This window comes from Chionomys nivalis, chromosome X, assembly GCF_950005125.1.
Source record: "Chionomys nivalis chromosome X, mChiNiv1.1, whole genome shotgun sequence".
NCBI classification, from domain to species: Eukaryota; Metazoa; Chordata; class Mammalia; order Rodentia; family Cricetidae; genus Chionomys; species Chionomys nivalis.
The window spans coordinates 34,362,724-34,379,647 of record NC_080112.1 but is presented as its reverse complement, the minus strand read 5'-3'; the positions used below and the strand labels follow the sequence as shown (position 1 = coordinate 34,379,647).

The 16,924-nt window shown below is 40.7% G+C and overlaps 1 protein-coding gene across 1 annotated transcript; it reads left to right on the top strand.

The window, feature by feature from the left end:
• The first annotated feature begins 11,898 nt into the window (after positions 1-11,898).
• Positions 11,899-12,237, top strand: LOC130867987 (myosin regulatory light chain 12B-like). The gene has a single exon (XM_057760221.1). The coding sequence runs from the start codon at positions 11,935-11,937 to the stop codon at positions 12,235-12,237; it is 303 nt and encodes a 100-aa protein (XP_057616204.1). The 5' UTR covers positions 11,899-11,934.
• The last annotated feature ends 4,687 nt before the right edge of the window (positions 12,238-16,924 follow it).

Below are 16,924 nucleotides of genomic sequence, written 5' to 3'. Positions count from 1 at the left end.
AATCCTTCCAGTCACGCTGGCATTCTGTGAAGTTGGCCTAGTGTGTGACAAATCCAGGAGGAAGTATGCAGAGGTGGAATATGGGATGTGCATTATGAAAAATCAAAGGGGTGTATGCTTGAGACATGGTTACATTCTGTAGCCCAGGCTGGCCTGAATTTACAGTCTTTCTGCTTCAGCCTCTGGAGTGCTGAGATTACAGATGTACACCACCATGGCCAGAATGAAAGGGCTTTCCTGTTGTTTGTTTGTTTGTTTGTTTGTTTGTTTGTTTGTTTTTGAGACGGTGTCTTATTAGGTAGCTGAGACTTGTCTGGAGCTCTCAAACTTGGTATCCACTGCCTTTGTCTCCTGAGTGCTAGGGTTACAGATGTGTCACCATGCCTGGCATGAGAGGACTTATTAATGTAGTGAAGAACTCGGTACTAGTTCAGTTTATACAACATGTTATGTTCTGGTATCATTAGTCAGGACTTGGTAAACTACAGCTCATAGATCAGATTCATCCTGATGTATATTTTTGTAATAAGTTTTCTTGTAGCCATGCCACACTGCCCATTTGTTTACATATTGTCTAGGACTACTTTGGGGGAGCAGCAGCAGATCTGAAGGTTGCCACAGCTTACATATGGATGGTGAAGCCTAAAACATTTGCTATCTTCTCCTTCTAGAGCAGTGGTTCTCAACCTTCCTAATGCTGCGACTCTTTAATACAGTTCCTCATGTGATGACCATAACCATAAAATTATTTTTGTTGCTACTTCATAATCGTCATTTTGATACTGTTGTGAATATCATAATGTAAATATTTTTGGTGATAGAAGTTTGAGACACACAGGTTAAGAACCACTGGTTTACATTATTTTTAAATTTACCCAAACTCAATTGTTCATACAGTGCTTGGTATGTAATATGGCTGGATTTAACTCAATGGCAAAGCCCATGCGGAATTTAGTTGAGGGGTAAGTTTTGTAGGTTTTAAAGACTAAATTTTCACATTAGTGAAAAGCCTAAGGAACTATCCCTCTCTCACAACATCTGCCCTTTTCTAGATATGACAGCAAAATGCAGTGCTGGCTAATCTATATAAATTATTTCATATTGAGGGATTTTTGTATATACAGCAGTGTTAGGATTCTGTGACTGGTGTAGGAACTGCTCAGATGCTAACTGAAAGAAATAGTCTAGACCACAGTGTTGAACTGCTTCAAACCAGAATGTGGACTGTGCCACTTACTGTTTCATTTTCTATTTAACTAATGTTAAGTCTGTACTAAATCTACATATTTTTTTTTTTTTTTGCTTTTTCTGAGACAGAGTCTTGCTATGTAGCCCTGACTGGCTATGTAGAGCAGGCTGGCCTTATACTTAGAGATTCACTTGCTTCTGTCTCCTGAACGCTAAACAAGCAACTGTACCTAGCAAGGGGGAGGACTGGCCTCTTCACAAAAGTGGCACTATGTTTGCAAAGAACCTATACATTTCCTCTCATATGCTTTTAATCACTGCCAGATTACTTGTAATAATTAATACACTGTAGCGTCTATGCAAATAGTTACTATACTGCATTGTTAGGAAATAATGACAAGAAAAGAAAACTGTATCTGTTCAGTACAAATGTAGTTTTTAATAATTTCATTTCACGTGTCTTAATTTCTATTCTGTTGCTTTGATAAAGTAGTCTGAAAAAATCAACTATAAGGGAAGTGAGCTTAAATCTGTTTCAGTGTTTTAGTTGCTTTTCCTTTGCTAACAAAACACTGTGACAAAGGCAGCTTTTAAAAGGAGGAATTTAATGGGGGCTTACAACTTCAGAGGGTGGGTCCCTGACCATCATGGTAGGGAATATGGCAGCAGGCAGCCCAGCATGGTGCTGCCTGGGGTGGTAGTTGACAGTTTATCCGAAAGCACAAGGCAAAGGGAAAGGTGGGGGGAGGGTGCGGAGCACACACTTAGAAAAAGCCTGGGCTTCTTGGTAGTTTCTGTTAAAGACTGCCTTGGAACCCATCTGTAGGGTCCATTCTCCTCAGGTGTGTGGCAAGCATTCCTTTGTTCCATCTGCCCAGTCAGAAGTCTTTATGAAATAGGTGTATCGTTGGACATAGTGAATGTTTTCCAGTCATCTCTCTGGGCCCCAAGGATCAAACCCAGGCTTTCGGCTCACCCAGACCTTGCCTCCTAAATTTAGGATTCAAGACTCATAAGTTCTGGGGCCTCATTTCTCATTTGAAAAAACATGGTAAGAGCAATGACTCCTGTTGCTGCCATGGGAAAACAGTATTGGGACCCAATTCTCTGTGGTGCCTTGGCACAGCTGTATGCTGTGCAAGCCAAGATACTCTTCACCTAAACAGAACTTCTTCTCCAGAGGGTCTTTTCAATAATATTTGTATACAAAGACTCCTGAACGATAGAGATTTTTTTTCCCATGGAGAATTTAGGATACACTGGCTTACCAGTCCAGTTTAATGTTTCTTTTTGGACAAAGCTTAGGTAGCAATTCTATTCTACTCATTATAAAAGATTTGGATTCTGTAAATTTGGAGGTCCTCTCCTATAACGTGTGGATAGGCTTCAGTTGGCCTTCCATTGTGTCTCCTTTTGGGAATTGGAGTTTGAAAAACTGAGACAAATGAGGCTCTGGCCATGGCTATAGTGAACAATGAGCTGTCCCGTATGTGACTTAGTGTTGTTTCCTTCTTTGAGATTAATGCAGGTGCAGGTGGCTTAGGCTAGATAACCGGGGTCCTGAAAACTCAATGGTCACTCAGTCCACTCCAAGCCTATGTTGTCTAACAATCATGAACAATGAACACTAAGGATAGTAGAAGAAGGGCAATCAGAGTTTGCCTGAGGTAGAGAAGCAGCTCCTTGTAGCAAGGAAAGGGAATCAAATCTGAGTTACCATCCTTGCCTTCTTGACTGGGTTCCTACCTAATTGGCTTAGGCCTCTCTGCAAACTAGGGATCGAGTTGTGAGGCCTCTGTGTGACTGAACTGAAGGCCTGTGGAAGACTGCGCTTGGTGAGAGATATGAAAGGGCGCCAACTCAGGAGAAGCTGCCACCTGGGGAGAAAGACCTTCCTAAAGTTTCAAGAGGGCAGGGCGGGGGACCAGGAAGTGACAAGTGCTAGGGCCTGTGCCATTTTCAGGAGGAAGGCTGGTGTTCAGAGCAAAGGTCAACTGTTACCTTGCTGAGTGAAGGTCTTCAAACATTCCCAGCTTCTAAACTAAATGTAGAGCTCTTGAATCTAATTTCCATGTTCACGGCCTGTATGGAATCAGCTAAGAGGCTTAGCTCTGCTGGTTTGCAGATGTTCCCTCTGAGCTAAGCTCAGGGCCTTTCTATAAGCTTAGGGTGTCTCTGCTTGTATAGAACTCATTGAAAAACAGCTCGGCCAAGGTTCTCTATTTCCTATCTAGATATCTGAAAAAGAAACTTCTCTACTCCTCAGCTTTATCATCAGGAACCATGCACCTTCTACCAGTGTCCAGGATACCATGAGGCTAGCCTGTTTTGAGAAATATGCATTTAATACACACATTTGGTCTCATTCTTAACATGTACATGAGTGGCTATCACTATACAATTACTAAATGTATAACAGTTATTGTTATGATTTGCATGTGAAGCATTGCCATACCCAAAAGGCTTATGCCATAAAAACTTGGTTCCAAATTCTACAATAGTCAGAGATGGGGCTTTGAGGAGGTGAGGACAGCTTCATTAATGAACTTATCTTCTCATGGATTCATAGTATAATGGCATTATTAGGAGGTGATAGAGACTTATGGTGGTGAAGCCTAGTTGGAGACATTGAAGACATGTTTTGTCTCTGTCACCCACCTCTTCTCTGCTATTTGGTTACCAGATGAGCAGCTCTGCCCCACCATGCCCTTCCACCATGATGTGCTAACTTGCCACATACTTGTATTAATGGAGCCTGGACTGAAATCTATGAAACTCTTGGCCAAAACTAACCTTCCTCTTTTAAACAATTTCTCTTAGGTATTTGATATAGCAATGAAAAAGTCTGAGCAATGCAGTGGTAAATGGCAGAATAATGACATCCACAATAACCTTTTTATTTTACCTCTCCAAAACCATAAAACTAGAGAAACATAGATGTGGCTAGTAGAGAGAAATAAATGGAGAGTGTCATGTCAAGGATCCCCAGCTTCGTGGGACTAGGGGGAAATTTTACTTTAGAAACTCATCTTTTCAGGTCTTAGGTACCAGTTTCTCCCTCCAAGTCCTTTCATTAACTTCCAAGATTTGGTAAGAAATACAGGAGCATGTGGGAGACAGATGCTTTGGTGCAAGTGACCCAGGCGATAGGACCATATTACATGAAACAGTAGAAATGAGATCAAGCGGCTGGTTAGGTTCCTTTATTGGGACTTTAGCTCATGAGCAAAAGAGAACTCAGACTGTTCAAAGAGGGCAGCAGGCTGCTCCCACCAAAATAAGCAGCAAGCTTTGATTGAATTTTTCTGGAGAGCTAAAGTTTGATAAGCTATTCATTGTCGATGGGTACAGTTTGTAAAGGTATTTTTTTCTGCTGGTGCACAAGCATTTTGGCCTTAAGGTTAGTGCCAATAGGCTGGCAACTTAACCTAGAAACTGCTGATTTTCTCTTCCAGCTAGTACCATCATTTTGCATAAACATCTGGCCCTCATGGTTTGGTGTGGAGCAAAGAACTTTCCATACTTGAGTTGAGCTGTTGTGACAGCACAACGATGACGTAGATGAATTGTGTACCTGCAACAATGGGCAGTAGGGTGAGTCAACTCTGTATTACAGTCATGGGCAGAGCATTTAAAGATGATGGACAGAGTAGAGTATGACTTATAAGTTAAGAAAGCAAAAAGGACAGATATAAGATGAAATCAGAGATGACAAGCCTTTTGCCCTTTTTAGTCAGATATCAAGTAGATATAAACTGATATGAAGGGTCATATTTAAAGCAAAACAACCTTCATATTTTTAAAATTACATTTATATTTATTTTATGTGTGTTTATGTATATGGATATGCACAAGTGGAGGTTGGAAGAAAACATGTAGGAGTTAGTTCTTTTTGTCCACCATTGTTGACTGATGTTTCTGTCCTGCCTGGTTTGTCATCCTACTAGGTCCCACAGCCATTTAGTCCCAATGAAATCACACAGAGGTCTACAATAATCATAAACTGATTGGCCCTTTAGCTCAGGCTTCTTATTAACTCTTATAACTTATATTAACCCATTATTTTTATCTATGTTAGCCAAATGGCTCAGTACCTTTTTTGGCGGGGAAGATCACTTCTTCCTTTTCCTGTGTCTGGGCAGGACTGGGGAGGAATATGCTTCCTCCTTCCCAGAATTCTCCTGTTCTCATTGACCCACCTCTGCTTCATGTCTGGTTGTCCCGTCTATACTTCCTGCCTGGCTACTGGCCAATCAACGTTTACTTAAAATATATAGGCAATTGTCCTGCACCACACCATGTGGATAATGGGGATAGAACTCATGTCATTAGGCTTGGTAGCGGATGCCTTTACTCTGAGTTATCTCAAGTTTCGACTCAATAAGCTAAGCAACTGTTATCATCCCACATATCAGAGGTGGGATGTGAACAATGTCCTGCCTAGCTGTGTAGCCTCTAAAATTATACTTTTTTAAGTAAAAAAAAAATCAGTAGCGTTTATTTAGGTTTTTCTTTGGTATTAATTCCCATTTAACTTTGTTATTGTGTGGTCAGTCATCTTCAACCCAAGGAGTTCTGAGCATGTAAACAGCCTTTTCCTATGGCCCAATGTGATGTTTTATGACAAAGCTTGAGAAATTACAATAGTAGCAGAAAAAAAAATCCATATTTTGTTTTTAATGGGTAACTGACAAGGACCCAAGGTTTATTGCCTTCTGTTCCATGGCAGTAGTCCTTACCCAACACATCTCAAATTCAGTGAATTCCTTATTGTTCCCTCAGTATTCTCTTTTCTAAGATGTATGGACTTTAATGACTAGTTTCTTTTAGCAGTTTAATAAAGGTGCTCCACAGTATACTTTTGCCTTGGTTTATTTATGTTGATATGCCAGCTTCCATTTTCTTGTATTTCTCGTTCAGTATTTCAGGAGAGAAATCTCTCATCAAGCCTGGTGTGGTAGGATCCTCCTGAAATCCTAGTACTAGAGAGGCCAAGGAAGAGGGATAACAAGTTCAAGGTCAGCCTGAGCCACACAGCAAGACTCAGTCTCCAAAATAAAATAAGAATGACAAATCTGTCAGACTAGAATGTTATAGGCAGAAAGAATATTGAACCCATACTTTTGTTAGCAGGTTTGAAATAAGAAATCAAATTCTGGGACTGATGATACCACTTATGGTAGAGTTCTTGCCTAGTGTGTGTGAGGTTCAGAGTTGGAAAAAAATTAAAGCATGAGTTCTTTTTTTCTTTCCTTTTATAAAATAAGTCATTTTATTTAACTGAAATATAAAAACATCACACAGTTTGCTTAAGGAAGGCATGAAAACATTTATCCAGTCCCCCTTTACATCTGAGTGAATTTCTGTATAGTTAGAATGAATCAGTTGATGAAGTTTTATTTTTTATAAGTAACAAGCCTCTGCATATTTATTTATAATTGATATTTATTGAGCTATACATTTTTCTCTGCTTCCCTCCCTGCCTCTCCCCTCCCCCTTCAACCCTCCCCCAAGGTCCCCATGTTCCCAATTTACTGATGAGATCTTGTCTTTTTCTCCTTTCTACTTCCTATGTAGATTAGATCTATGTTAGTCTCTCTTAGTGTCCTCATTGTTGTCTAAGTTCTCTGTGATTGTGGTTTGTAGGCTGGCTTTCTTTGCTTTATGTTTAAAAATCACCTATGAGTGAGTACATGTGATAACTGTCTTTCTGTGTCGGGGTTACCTCACTCAAAATAATGTTTTCTAGTTCCATTCATTTTCCTGCAAAATTCAAGATGTCATTATTTTTCTCTGCTGTGTAGTACTCCATTGTGTGTAAATGTACCACATTTTCCTTATCCATTGTTTGGTCAAGGGGCATTTCGGTTGTTTTCAGGTTCTGGCTATGACAAACAAAGCTGCTATGAACATAGTTAAACACATGTCATTGTAACATGATTGAGCATCCTTTGGATATATACCCAAAAGTGGTATTACTGAGTCTTGAAGAAGGTTGTTTCCTGATTTTCTGAGAAATCGTCACACTGACATCCAAAGGGGTTGTACCAGCTTGCATTCCCACCAGCAATGCAGGAGTGTTTCCTTTTCCCCACAACCTCTCTAGCATAAGTTGTCATCAGTGTTTTTGATCTTGGCCATTCTTACAGGTGTAAGATGGAATCTCAGAGTTGTTTTGATTTGCATTTCTCTGTTGAGAGTTCTCTGTTTAGGTCTGTACTCCATTATTTTTTATTGGATTATGTGTTGTTTAGGTGTTCAATTTCTTGAGTTCTTCGTATATTTTGGAGATCAGACCTCTGTGTGATGTGGGGTTAGTGAAGATCTTTTCCCATTCTGTAGACTGTCGTTTTGTCTTGTTGACTATGTCCTTTGCTTTACTGAAGCTTTTCAGTTGATGAAGTTTTATTTATAATTTTATTCTTTCAATTCCAATTGATTCTTAAATAATTAACTAATTAATTTTAAGTTTATTGCTCCTTCAATACCCAGAAAGTTTAATTGACTTACCACTCATGAAAAAGAAAAAACAATCGAGTTAAAACTAGGAAAGTAGTGATTTCTTAATTTCAAAAGCAGATAATTCTAGATGAAAACTGGAAGGAAGGAATGAAGAGAAACAGAAAACAGAATATGTAGATTAAAATTATAAGTGAGGTAATACTAGGAACAGGGAATGATGCATGGAGATGAAAATATACAAAGAATTACAATTCATAACAAGGAGCTGAGCATGGTGATGCACTCCTTTAATCCTAGTGCTTGGGAAGCAGAGGAAAGTGAATATCTGTGTGTTCCAGACCAGTCTGATCTACACAAAAGTTTCCCTGACAGTCAGACCTCCTTAGTGACCTTATCTCAAACAAACAAAGAAAAACAAACAAACAAACCAAAACATAAAAACCATGACAATGATAATACAAAAGTCAAGAAAAATAAAACTAGGGTTAAAATGTTCTAAGATAGTATTAGCATTTGGGGAAAGTGATAAAATTGGTATTTGTTTTACAGTACACAAAGTACTCATGATTTAATCATTGCTAGTCTTGACATAATCATGATTATAATCACAGATTATAACAAGTTTATATAGAGAAAAGTAGAGCAATAAAATATTTAACTCAAAGACAGTCAAGTAATGAGACTAAAGGAATATTGAGAAATTAAATCAAAGGGTAGGGAATGAATATGATGTTTAAAATAATCTCAGATTTGCCAGTAATTACAAAACATTAATGCATGAAATATTAATTTCAGCAGTTGTGTGGTGTACTTCATGTAGTTGTTGATAAGTGCTTTGGATTTTAATGATGAACAGTGAATACTCCCTAATTTTTTCTATAATAATCAAGATTGTATAAAAATTTATGTACACAAAAACTTCCATTTTCATTTTTATACAATACTTAAATAGGTTGAAATAGTGGGAGAAAATGGAAACATTTAAAATTAATTTAAGCATATTTAAAATTAATGCCAGGTTGTTGAGGTGATGGACATGTTAATTATCTTAATTGAATTTCTGTAATATATATTTGTTTATTGAAATCTTAAAATTCCACTAAAATAAAATGCTGAACTACAAACATTGCTCTCTCCTGATAGAAATATATGTAAAATTTTCATTTATCAACAATATCAAACTCTCATTCTACATGTTGATTTATGTATAAAGATTAAAAATCCTTCAAATTCTACGGATATGATACAAAATAATCTCCAGTGAACCGTCCACTAAATTGATTTCCCATTAATTGGATCACCCGTGAAGTTGAAGTTGCTGCTTAGATTAGATTAGATTAGATCCTATAAGATTAGAATCTAAATATGGTGGGTCAGCCTTCAGGTTGACTTAGCTATTGATGCATCAATTCAGGATTGGATACAGTTGTGCTGAGATGGAGGCTAGCTAGCCGGGTCCTCGAGGAAATCCACGCCCACCCTGATGCAGTTCTGCTCAAACCAAGCGAGGGTATGCAGTGCCAGGCAGGTGGGCCCCATTATGATGAGCAAATGGGAAAATGGGAGGAAAAGAGGAGCAGAATGAATGGTTCGTGTGCTGTGGAAAGAGACAGAATGGAAGAAATGAAGACAGTGAGGAGTAGATTGATGGAGGAGGTTTGCTTGCCATCCAGAGCCATGGTGATGTCTGGGCTGGGCTGCTGCCAAGTGCCATGTCTGGGTCCCTGGTCCTACAACAGCCAGGGTCTGTGTTGATGTCTGTGGCTCCTGTTGCCACCGAGGGCCTTGCTGATTCCAGTGGTCTGGACCTCCATCTGAGACCATGTTGGAGTACAGAAGCCACTCTGAGGCTTGGGCCCTGCTGACCTGGGTGGTCTTTACCACCACCTGGGGCCATGATGACATCCAGACGTAGGCTGACGCTAAGGACCATGTCTGGGACTGTGGTCCTACTGCAGCCCAGGTCTGTACTGAAGTCTGTGGTCCATGTAGCCCCTAAAGGCCACATGAAGCTTGGGGTCTGGGCCATACCCTAGGACCTTGTTCGTGTCTGGGGCCGGTCGAACCATGCTGCTGCTGAGCCATCCTGATCTGAGTGGCTGGGGCTCCCACCTGGAGCTAGGATGTCGACAAGCCTAGCTGCTGAGCTGCTGCTTAAGGAGTCTGGGTCTGTGGTCAGTGTGTGGACCTGGTTGCTATCATGGCCTAAACAGAGACCTGGGATATGGGCCACAGCATGTGGCCTTGTGGGAGTCTGAGGCCCACGCTGCAACAGGAGCCATACAGATCTTGGGGGCCCATACTGCCTCCTGGGACCATGGTGTCATCTGGGCCTAAGCTGCTGCCCAGAGCCATGCCTGGGTCTGTGGCCCTATAGTGGCAAGGGTCTGGATTGATGTATGTGGCTCTTGTTGCCACCAAAGGCCATGAGGACACCCAGGGTCAAGTCAGTCACCTGAGTCCAGGTTGGTGTCCAAGGGCCATGATGCATGCAGCTCATGATCTGAGTGGCCTTCGTGACTACCCAATGCCATGATGATGTCTGGGCCAGAGCTGCAGCTGAGGGCCGTGTCTGGGTCCATGGCCTTACTGCACCCAGGGTCTATGCTGACATCCGAGGCTCCTGTTGCTATCAAAGGCCTTGCAGATGTCTAAGGTCTGGGGCCATGTTGATGTCTGAGGGCCACACACTGTTGCTGGGGCCTGTGCTCATCTGAATGGTCTGCACTGCCACCTGGGGCAATGGTGACATCCAGATCTAACTACTGCTGAGGACAATGTCTAGGTCTACAGGTCTACTTCTGCTCGAGTCTGTGCTGAATTCTGAGTCCCCATATTGCCACCGAAAATCACATAGAAGCCCAGAGTTGGGGCTGCAACCTGAGGCCTTGGTGGTGTCTGGGGGCCATTCTACTGTCAGAACTGTCCTGACCTGAGTGGACAGTGCTTCCACCCAGAGTCAGGATGTCAACCAGGCCCAAGCTGCTGCCTAAGACCATGTCTGGGGTCCATGGTCCAGCTGCAGCTGGGGTCTGTGTTGATGTCTGCGGCCCGTGTCACCTCAGAGGGCCTTAGGAACCATGTGAGATGAAATCAGAGGGACATGCTGAGCCAGATCCACTTGTCTCTGGCCCTGGGAGAGCTGGCTATGCCTCTCACTGGATATGGCAGCAAGAGAGCTAGCCCTGACCCTCACAAGAGTACTGGCTTCTGTACTCGGGAGAGACAGCCCCACCCCTCACAAGTGAGGGTGAACTAACCCTGAGGACATGAGCATAGGGGAGCTGATTCCTCCCCCTCACCTGAGGCAGGTGACCCCAGTGGCCCAGAATGACTAGCTCAGCTACTACCCAGATGGGCCTGGGGTTGACCCACCCTAGCATCTACTCCATCTCGGACCTGCTAGAGCTACTGAAGGGACTGGAACAATATTCACAAGACCTCCAAGACTAGGGACAGCTACAGGATATCCCAGAGGAGTTCCAGTGAGGATCCAGTGATGATAGTGGACCAGAAACCAGAGGTCTTGAACCAGTCCAGTGACTCACTAAAAGGAATATTTACAAGTAAAGCCAATAGAACAAAAGGTTCACTTAGTGACACAATGAACTCCCAATGCCACCGGGATTAATGAAGAGGTGTTGGAGAGTCAGGAAAGAAGGAGAAATGAAGAGGTTTTCTTGATTTTGTTTTTTATTCTTTTTAAGAGTCGTTTCTCTGTGTAGTTGCTCTGGCTGTCCTGGAACTCAGTCTGTAGACCAGGCTGGCCTCGAACACATAGAGATCTGCCTGCCTCTGCCTCCCAAATGCTGGGATTAAAGGCGTGTGTTGCCACCACCTGGTGGCACTGACTTTTTTTAAAGGGAGACCTGATCTCATGGATTCCAGGCTGGCTTTGCTCTTCATTCAGGAGAATCTTGAACCCCCAAGCCTGCCATTTCTACTTCCCTAGTGTCAGGATCAAAGACATGAGTCACCATTCCTGGTTTACGAGGTACTAGGGATTGAACTCAAGGCCTTCTACATGGTAGACAAGTACTCTACCAACTGATCTACAGCCCAAACTCTTTACACTGACCCTTGATTGAATTAGTCTTTGGTAAATCAATCCCTCATTCTATCAGCCACAGATAGTAGCACACTTTTCTTTCTATTGATGATCATATCAATAGACTATATATAATAAAGAATATGATCAAAAGTAGCTTGGAAGGAAAGGGTTTGTTTGGCTTACATGTTTTGATCATATTCCAAGGCAGGAATTCAAACGCCTACCTGGATTCCATGATGAATGAGGCCCCGGGCCCCATCAATTTCACCATGCTCCTCACCATGTTTGGAGAGAAGTTGAATGGCACAGATCCTGAAGATGTCATCAGAAACGCCTTCGCTTGCTTTGAGGAGGAAGCAACAGGCACCATCCAGGACGACTACCTGAGGGAGCTGCTGACAACCATGGGCGACCACTTCACAGATGAGGAAGTGGATGAGCTCTACAGGGAGGCCCCTATTGACAAGAAGGGCAATTTCAAATACATAGAGTTCACGCGCATCCTCAAACACCGAGCAAAAGACAAAGATGACTGAAACACTCCAGCAGGAGCTCCTATCATGTGACCCTACTCACTTCCTTCTCAGCTCCTTCCCCCACCTGTAGGACCTTCTGAATGCCACTTAGTTCACAGCTTTGCCTCTTTTGTAATGTATTTATTTCAGACTTTTCTGTCATTTAGCACTTGTATAATCAGACTGGAAATAGAAACAATACTGTAAATTGTGTTGAAAATGCCATGCGAATAAAAATCAACAATGTGGAAAAAAAAAGAGAGACAAAACAACCATTACAATATTGCTCTGTCTAGGCTTTTTTTTTTGTTGTTTTACTAGTGCTTTGTTTGTATATTATGCTTTCAGATTCTGTGGTTTTATGATTCCTGTGTGTGTTTCTTGTATTTTTCTTTTTACTTATTCTGGTTTGTTTTCTTTCGTTTGTTTTCTTAAAAAAAAAGAAAAATAAAGGGTGTGGAGCTGGGTGCATGGAGAGATGGGAAGGCTCTGGGAGGAGGGAACCATGATCAGAATATATTGTGTGATATCTTTTTTCATGGGGGCCATTCTCATTCAAATTACCGGAGAATCCCGTGTCAAATAATCAAGTTGATCAAAGAAGAAAAAATATCCACTTCCATATTCATATAAAACTTCTGTCACAAAAAAATTTCATTAAACTTAAAGTGCTGATAAATCTAGGTAATTATATGATGATTATTCATAAAATTATTAATTAAACTCTGACTCACATACACTTGCAGCATCTCAAACATAACTTGGCAATTGGAATATTTTAGGAAAATATATTAGAATTTTAAATACCACTCCATTGCAAATATTTATCAACAAATATGGAAGAATGTATCTTAGCTCGTTGTAGTCAATTCTTATAATAGAAGATGTCAGATAATATCCAAGGAACATAATTATAAATAATGCAATGTATGTTCACTTCCAAAGTGTTCTCCCTGAGAAATCCCTGCTGTCAAACACCTGAGAACAGCAACTTGATGAAGTGGTTTATGCTGGTCACTGCTTGAGGGTATGCTTCATTCTGGAGGGGCAGTCATGGTGGCAAGGACATGAGGTATCTGGACACATGTGTCTACAAACAGGAAGCAGAGAGAAATTAGTCCTGACTTTCTGCTCCTTTCTCCTTCTTAATAAGTCTAGAACCTCAGCCCATGGATTGGTGACACTCATGTTCAGGGATGGTTTTCTTGCTTCATTTAAATCTTTCTAGAAACACTTATAGACAGACTCAGAAAGTTGTCTCCTAGGCAATTCTAAATACAGTCAAGTTGACAATCAAGATTAACCACCATAGCCGGGCGGTGGTGGCGCACGCCTTTAATCCCAGCACTTGGGAGGCAGAGGCAGGCGGATCTCTGTGAGTTCGAGACCAGCCTGGTCTACAAGAGCTAGTTCCAGGACAGGCTCCAAAAAACCACAGAGAAACCCTGTCTCGAAAAACCAAAAAAAAAAAAAAAAAAAAAAAAAAAAAAAAGAAGATTAACCACCATAACAAATAAAATATGCCTGGGATCTGGAATTAATATTTAAAAAGCTAGAGAAATACTACTATTTATTTATTTATTTATTGGTTTTTCAAGACAGGATTTCTCTGTAACTTTGGAGCCTGTCTTGGAACTAGCTCTTGTAGACAAGGCTGGCCTCAATCTCACAGAGATCTGCCTGTCTCTGCCTCTTGAGTCCTGGGATTAAAGGCATGCACCACCACTGCCTGGCAAGAAGTACTGCTTTTAAGAACATAAAAAGGACAAAATAATCCATTCTCTAAACATTTTGCTAAATCTGTACATGAAGGGATTTTTTGAGGGTGTCTCATATTTTTAAAGCTAGCCTGGTATCTTACTCAGAGCATTCCCATCAGAGACAGAAATGTATATAAAACAAAAAAGAAGATGATAGAATTTGGAGGTGATTTTCAAAGCTAGGTGTATTTTAAACCACAAAAAATGACTCTTATTGTTTGGAGGTGTCAGTATATTGAGTTATGCTTGTCTCAGTTTTACTAAGTGAAATTAATTCTCGTGTGGACCAGGAGGTTCCTTTCAAAAGAGGATTTCAAGTCTAGAGAGATGGATCAATGGGTAGAAGTGCTAGCTTTCAACCTGAAGGCCTCCAATGCTGAAGATCTGCATTAGCCTTCCTGGGACACATGGTGGAAGGGAAGAATAAGTTGTCCTCTGACAGGCATAGGAGAACCATTATACATGTGTGTGTGTCACAGGTGCATGTGTGCACACACACATATACACTCACTCAGACACATACACACACAAAGCAACAATATAAAGAGGATTCTCAAAGTTGGTGAGACGGCTCAGCAGTTAAAAACACTTGTTTCTCTTGTAGAGGGTCCTAGATTCAATACCCAAAATGTACATGGTGGTTCACAACTGCCAGTATGTCCAGTTCCAAGGGATCTTATTCACTCTTTTGGCCTCCTCAGGCATTAGGCATGCATGTGATGCACAAACACATATACATACAAAACACTTATACACATAAAATAAGATAATGACAAACTTAAAAAGAGGATTCCCTTCTCAGTAGTTTCAAAGCAATCACTCCCATAACTTGGGTTACCCACATTCTCTCTTGGTTAAGCAATTTCCAGCTTACTTTAGCAAGTCATTTATTTCATCCTTGATGGAAGCCCATTTCTAGGTACATTTGACACTGTTGAGCCTGTGGGCTCAGCAGCTCATCAACAGAAGCCACAGTGAGTAACATCTTTTTCTTTATCCTGTAGATGACATCAGTTGAGTGCTAACTTAGAACTGAAGAAATTAGCCACTCATTTCCAATTGGAGTGCTTCACTGATAGATTTGTGGATGGTTTGACCATCAAGATTCAAAAAACATACTGAGAACAGATGCAAAAGAAAACTTCAGTGTTGTGGAAAATCATTTTAAGATGTGTTACATTTGTTTATGCTGTGGAATATTTGTTTTAATGATGCAAAGATTGTTGCATTTGTTTAACTCTGTAAATATGTGTTACTTCACCTGCCTAAAACACCTGATTGGTCTAATGAAGAGCGAAATGGCCAATAGCAAGGCAGAAGAGAAAAATAGGCAGGGCTGGCATGCAGAGAGAATAAATAGTAAGAGAACTCTAGAGTAGAGAGCAAGGAGGGAGAAGAGGAGAAGAGGACCCCAGGGGCCATCCACATAACCAGCCTCGGAGTAAGAAAGAAAGATATATAGAATAAAGAAAGGAAAAAAAAAACACAAGAGAAAACAGATAATTTAAGTTAGAAAAGCTGGCTAGAAATAAGTCAAGCTAAGGCCAGACATTCATAAGTAGGCATAAATCTCTAAATATTTATTTGGGATCTGGGTGATAAGTGACAAAGAGTAAAAAAAAAAAAACCCAAAACAAAAACATTTACAGTTCAATACATTCCTTCCCATATCAATAGACACCCAGGTTCTTGGTTTCAGCATGATAAATGCTATGGGGATGATAATGTGTAGTGCGGCATTTATTGTGTTAGCAAATTGTCCTGTGATGTTTAGGTTCACTGAAACACTGGCACTGGAGGCAGGGTTAGCCCTTGTTTTAGCTTTAAGCATGTTTATTTTAAAGTGTCTTCTAAAATCCCTTGTCCAAAGACAGAGCAGCCCTGTAAGAAATGGGAAGGAGAACAAAAGAAGAGCTCAAGAGGGACTATACTATTCACTTGAGTACAGAAGGAGAGTAGGTTGTCAGAGCTTAGAGGAAAATCATGCCCAGTCACCTTCCAAAGCAAAAGCTACTGTTTAACCCACGATGGAAAGATGTCTATTGTGTAAATGGCTAAGCAGAAGTATTGACCAGAAGAAAACCTTCTGTCTGGGATCCTTTTATAGGTGAGAGAGCATTTTGGTTCCCAGGGCTTCAGTTGGTTTCTGCCAGATGGTGTAAGGTCTGGTCTGAAGCTTTTTCTGTCTTTCTGTTGCTTACTGTTTTATTCTTTATTCCTGCTTGCTGTGTACTTAACATACTCCTTCAAAGCCAGGAGCACAGCCACCAAAGATCATTCTCCATATATATGTTTTCCTGACTTGATGTATATGATGATATTTTTCCTAGAAAATATTTCTATTTGTAGAATCGCTAGAGGAGGGGATACACATCATTTCAATTTTACTTGGTATTAAATATTGTTTTCCAAAATGCTTGGACCAGTTTCCACTCTCATCAGTAGGGCAAGAACAGTTTTAGTCCTCTACCCAACTCCATAGTGTCTGAATTCTTAGTTTTTGCCTTTTGATGGGGTGCAGTTAATTCATTCTGTTTGTTTCCTGTAGTGGATACTCACATTGGACATCTTCTTTCTCTTTGGATTACAAATCAGTATTTTGTTTTGTGAATTTGTTTGCTTTTTCCCTGTTGCTTTGTAGGAGTTCTGTATTTTGAGAAATCCTTCCTGGACCCATAGTCATGAGTATAATTTTCTAAATTTAATTTAAAAATTGGAGAAGCTTTGTTTTTCACAACTAGAATTGGTTATTTTATTTATTGTATACATTTTCCTCTAAAAACAACAGATTTCCACGAATTTGACAACTGAAGACAGATCACCATCACCAACTCAATTACTGTCAGTCTCAGAAGTCTGGTAAAAGATATAGAATTTATCCATCAAGAAGCTCACAAGGTTGGTATCAAGTTGGTAGCTGTCTACCTTCTCATTTAAAAGTTGGAAGT

Bases quoted from the DNA above. Each gene is read 5' to 3' on its own strand.
- LOC130867987 (XM_057760221.1), top strand. From the start codon at position 11,935: ATGATGAATGAGGCCCCGGGCCCCATCAATTTCACCATGCTCCTCACC.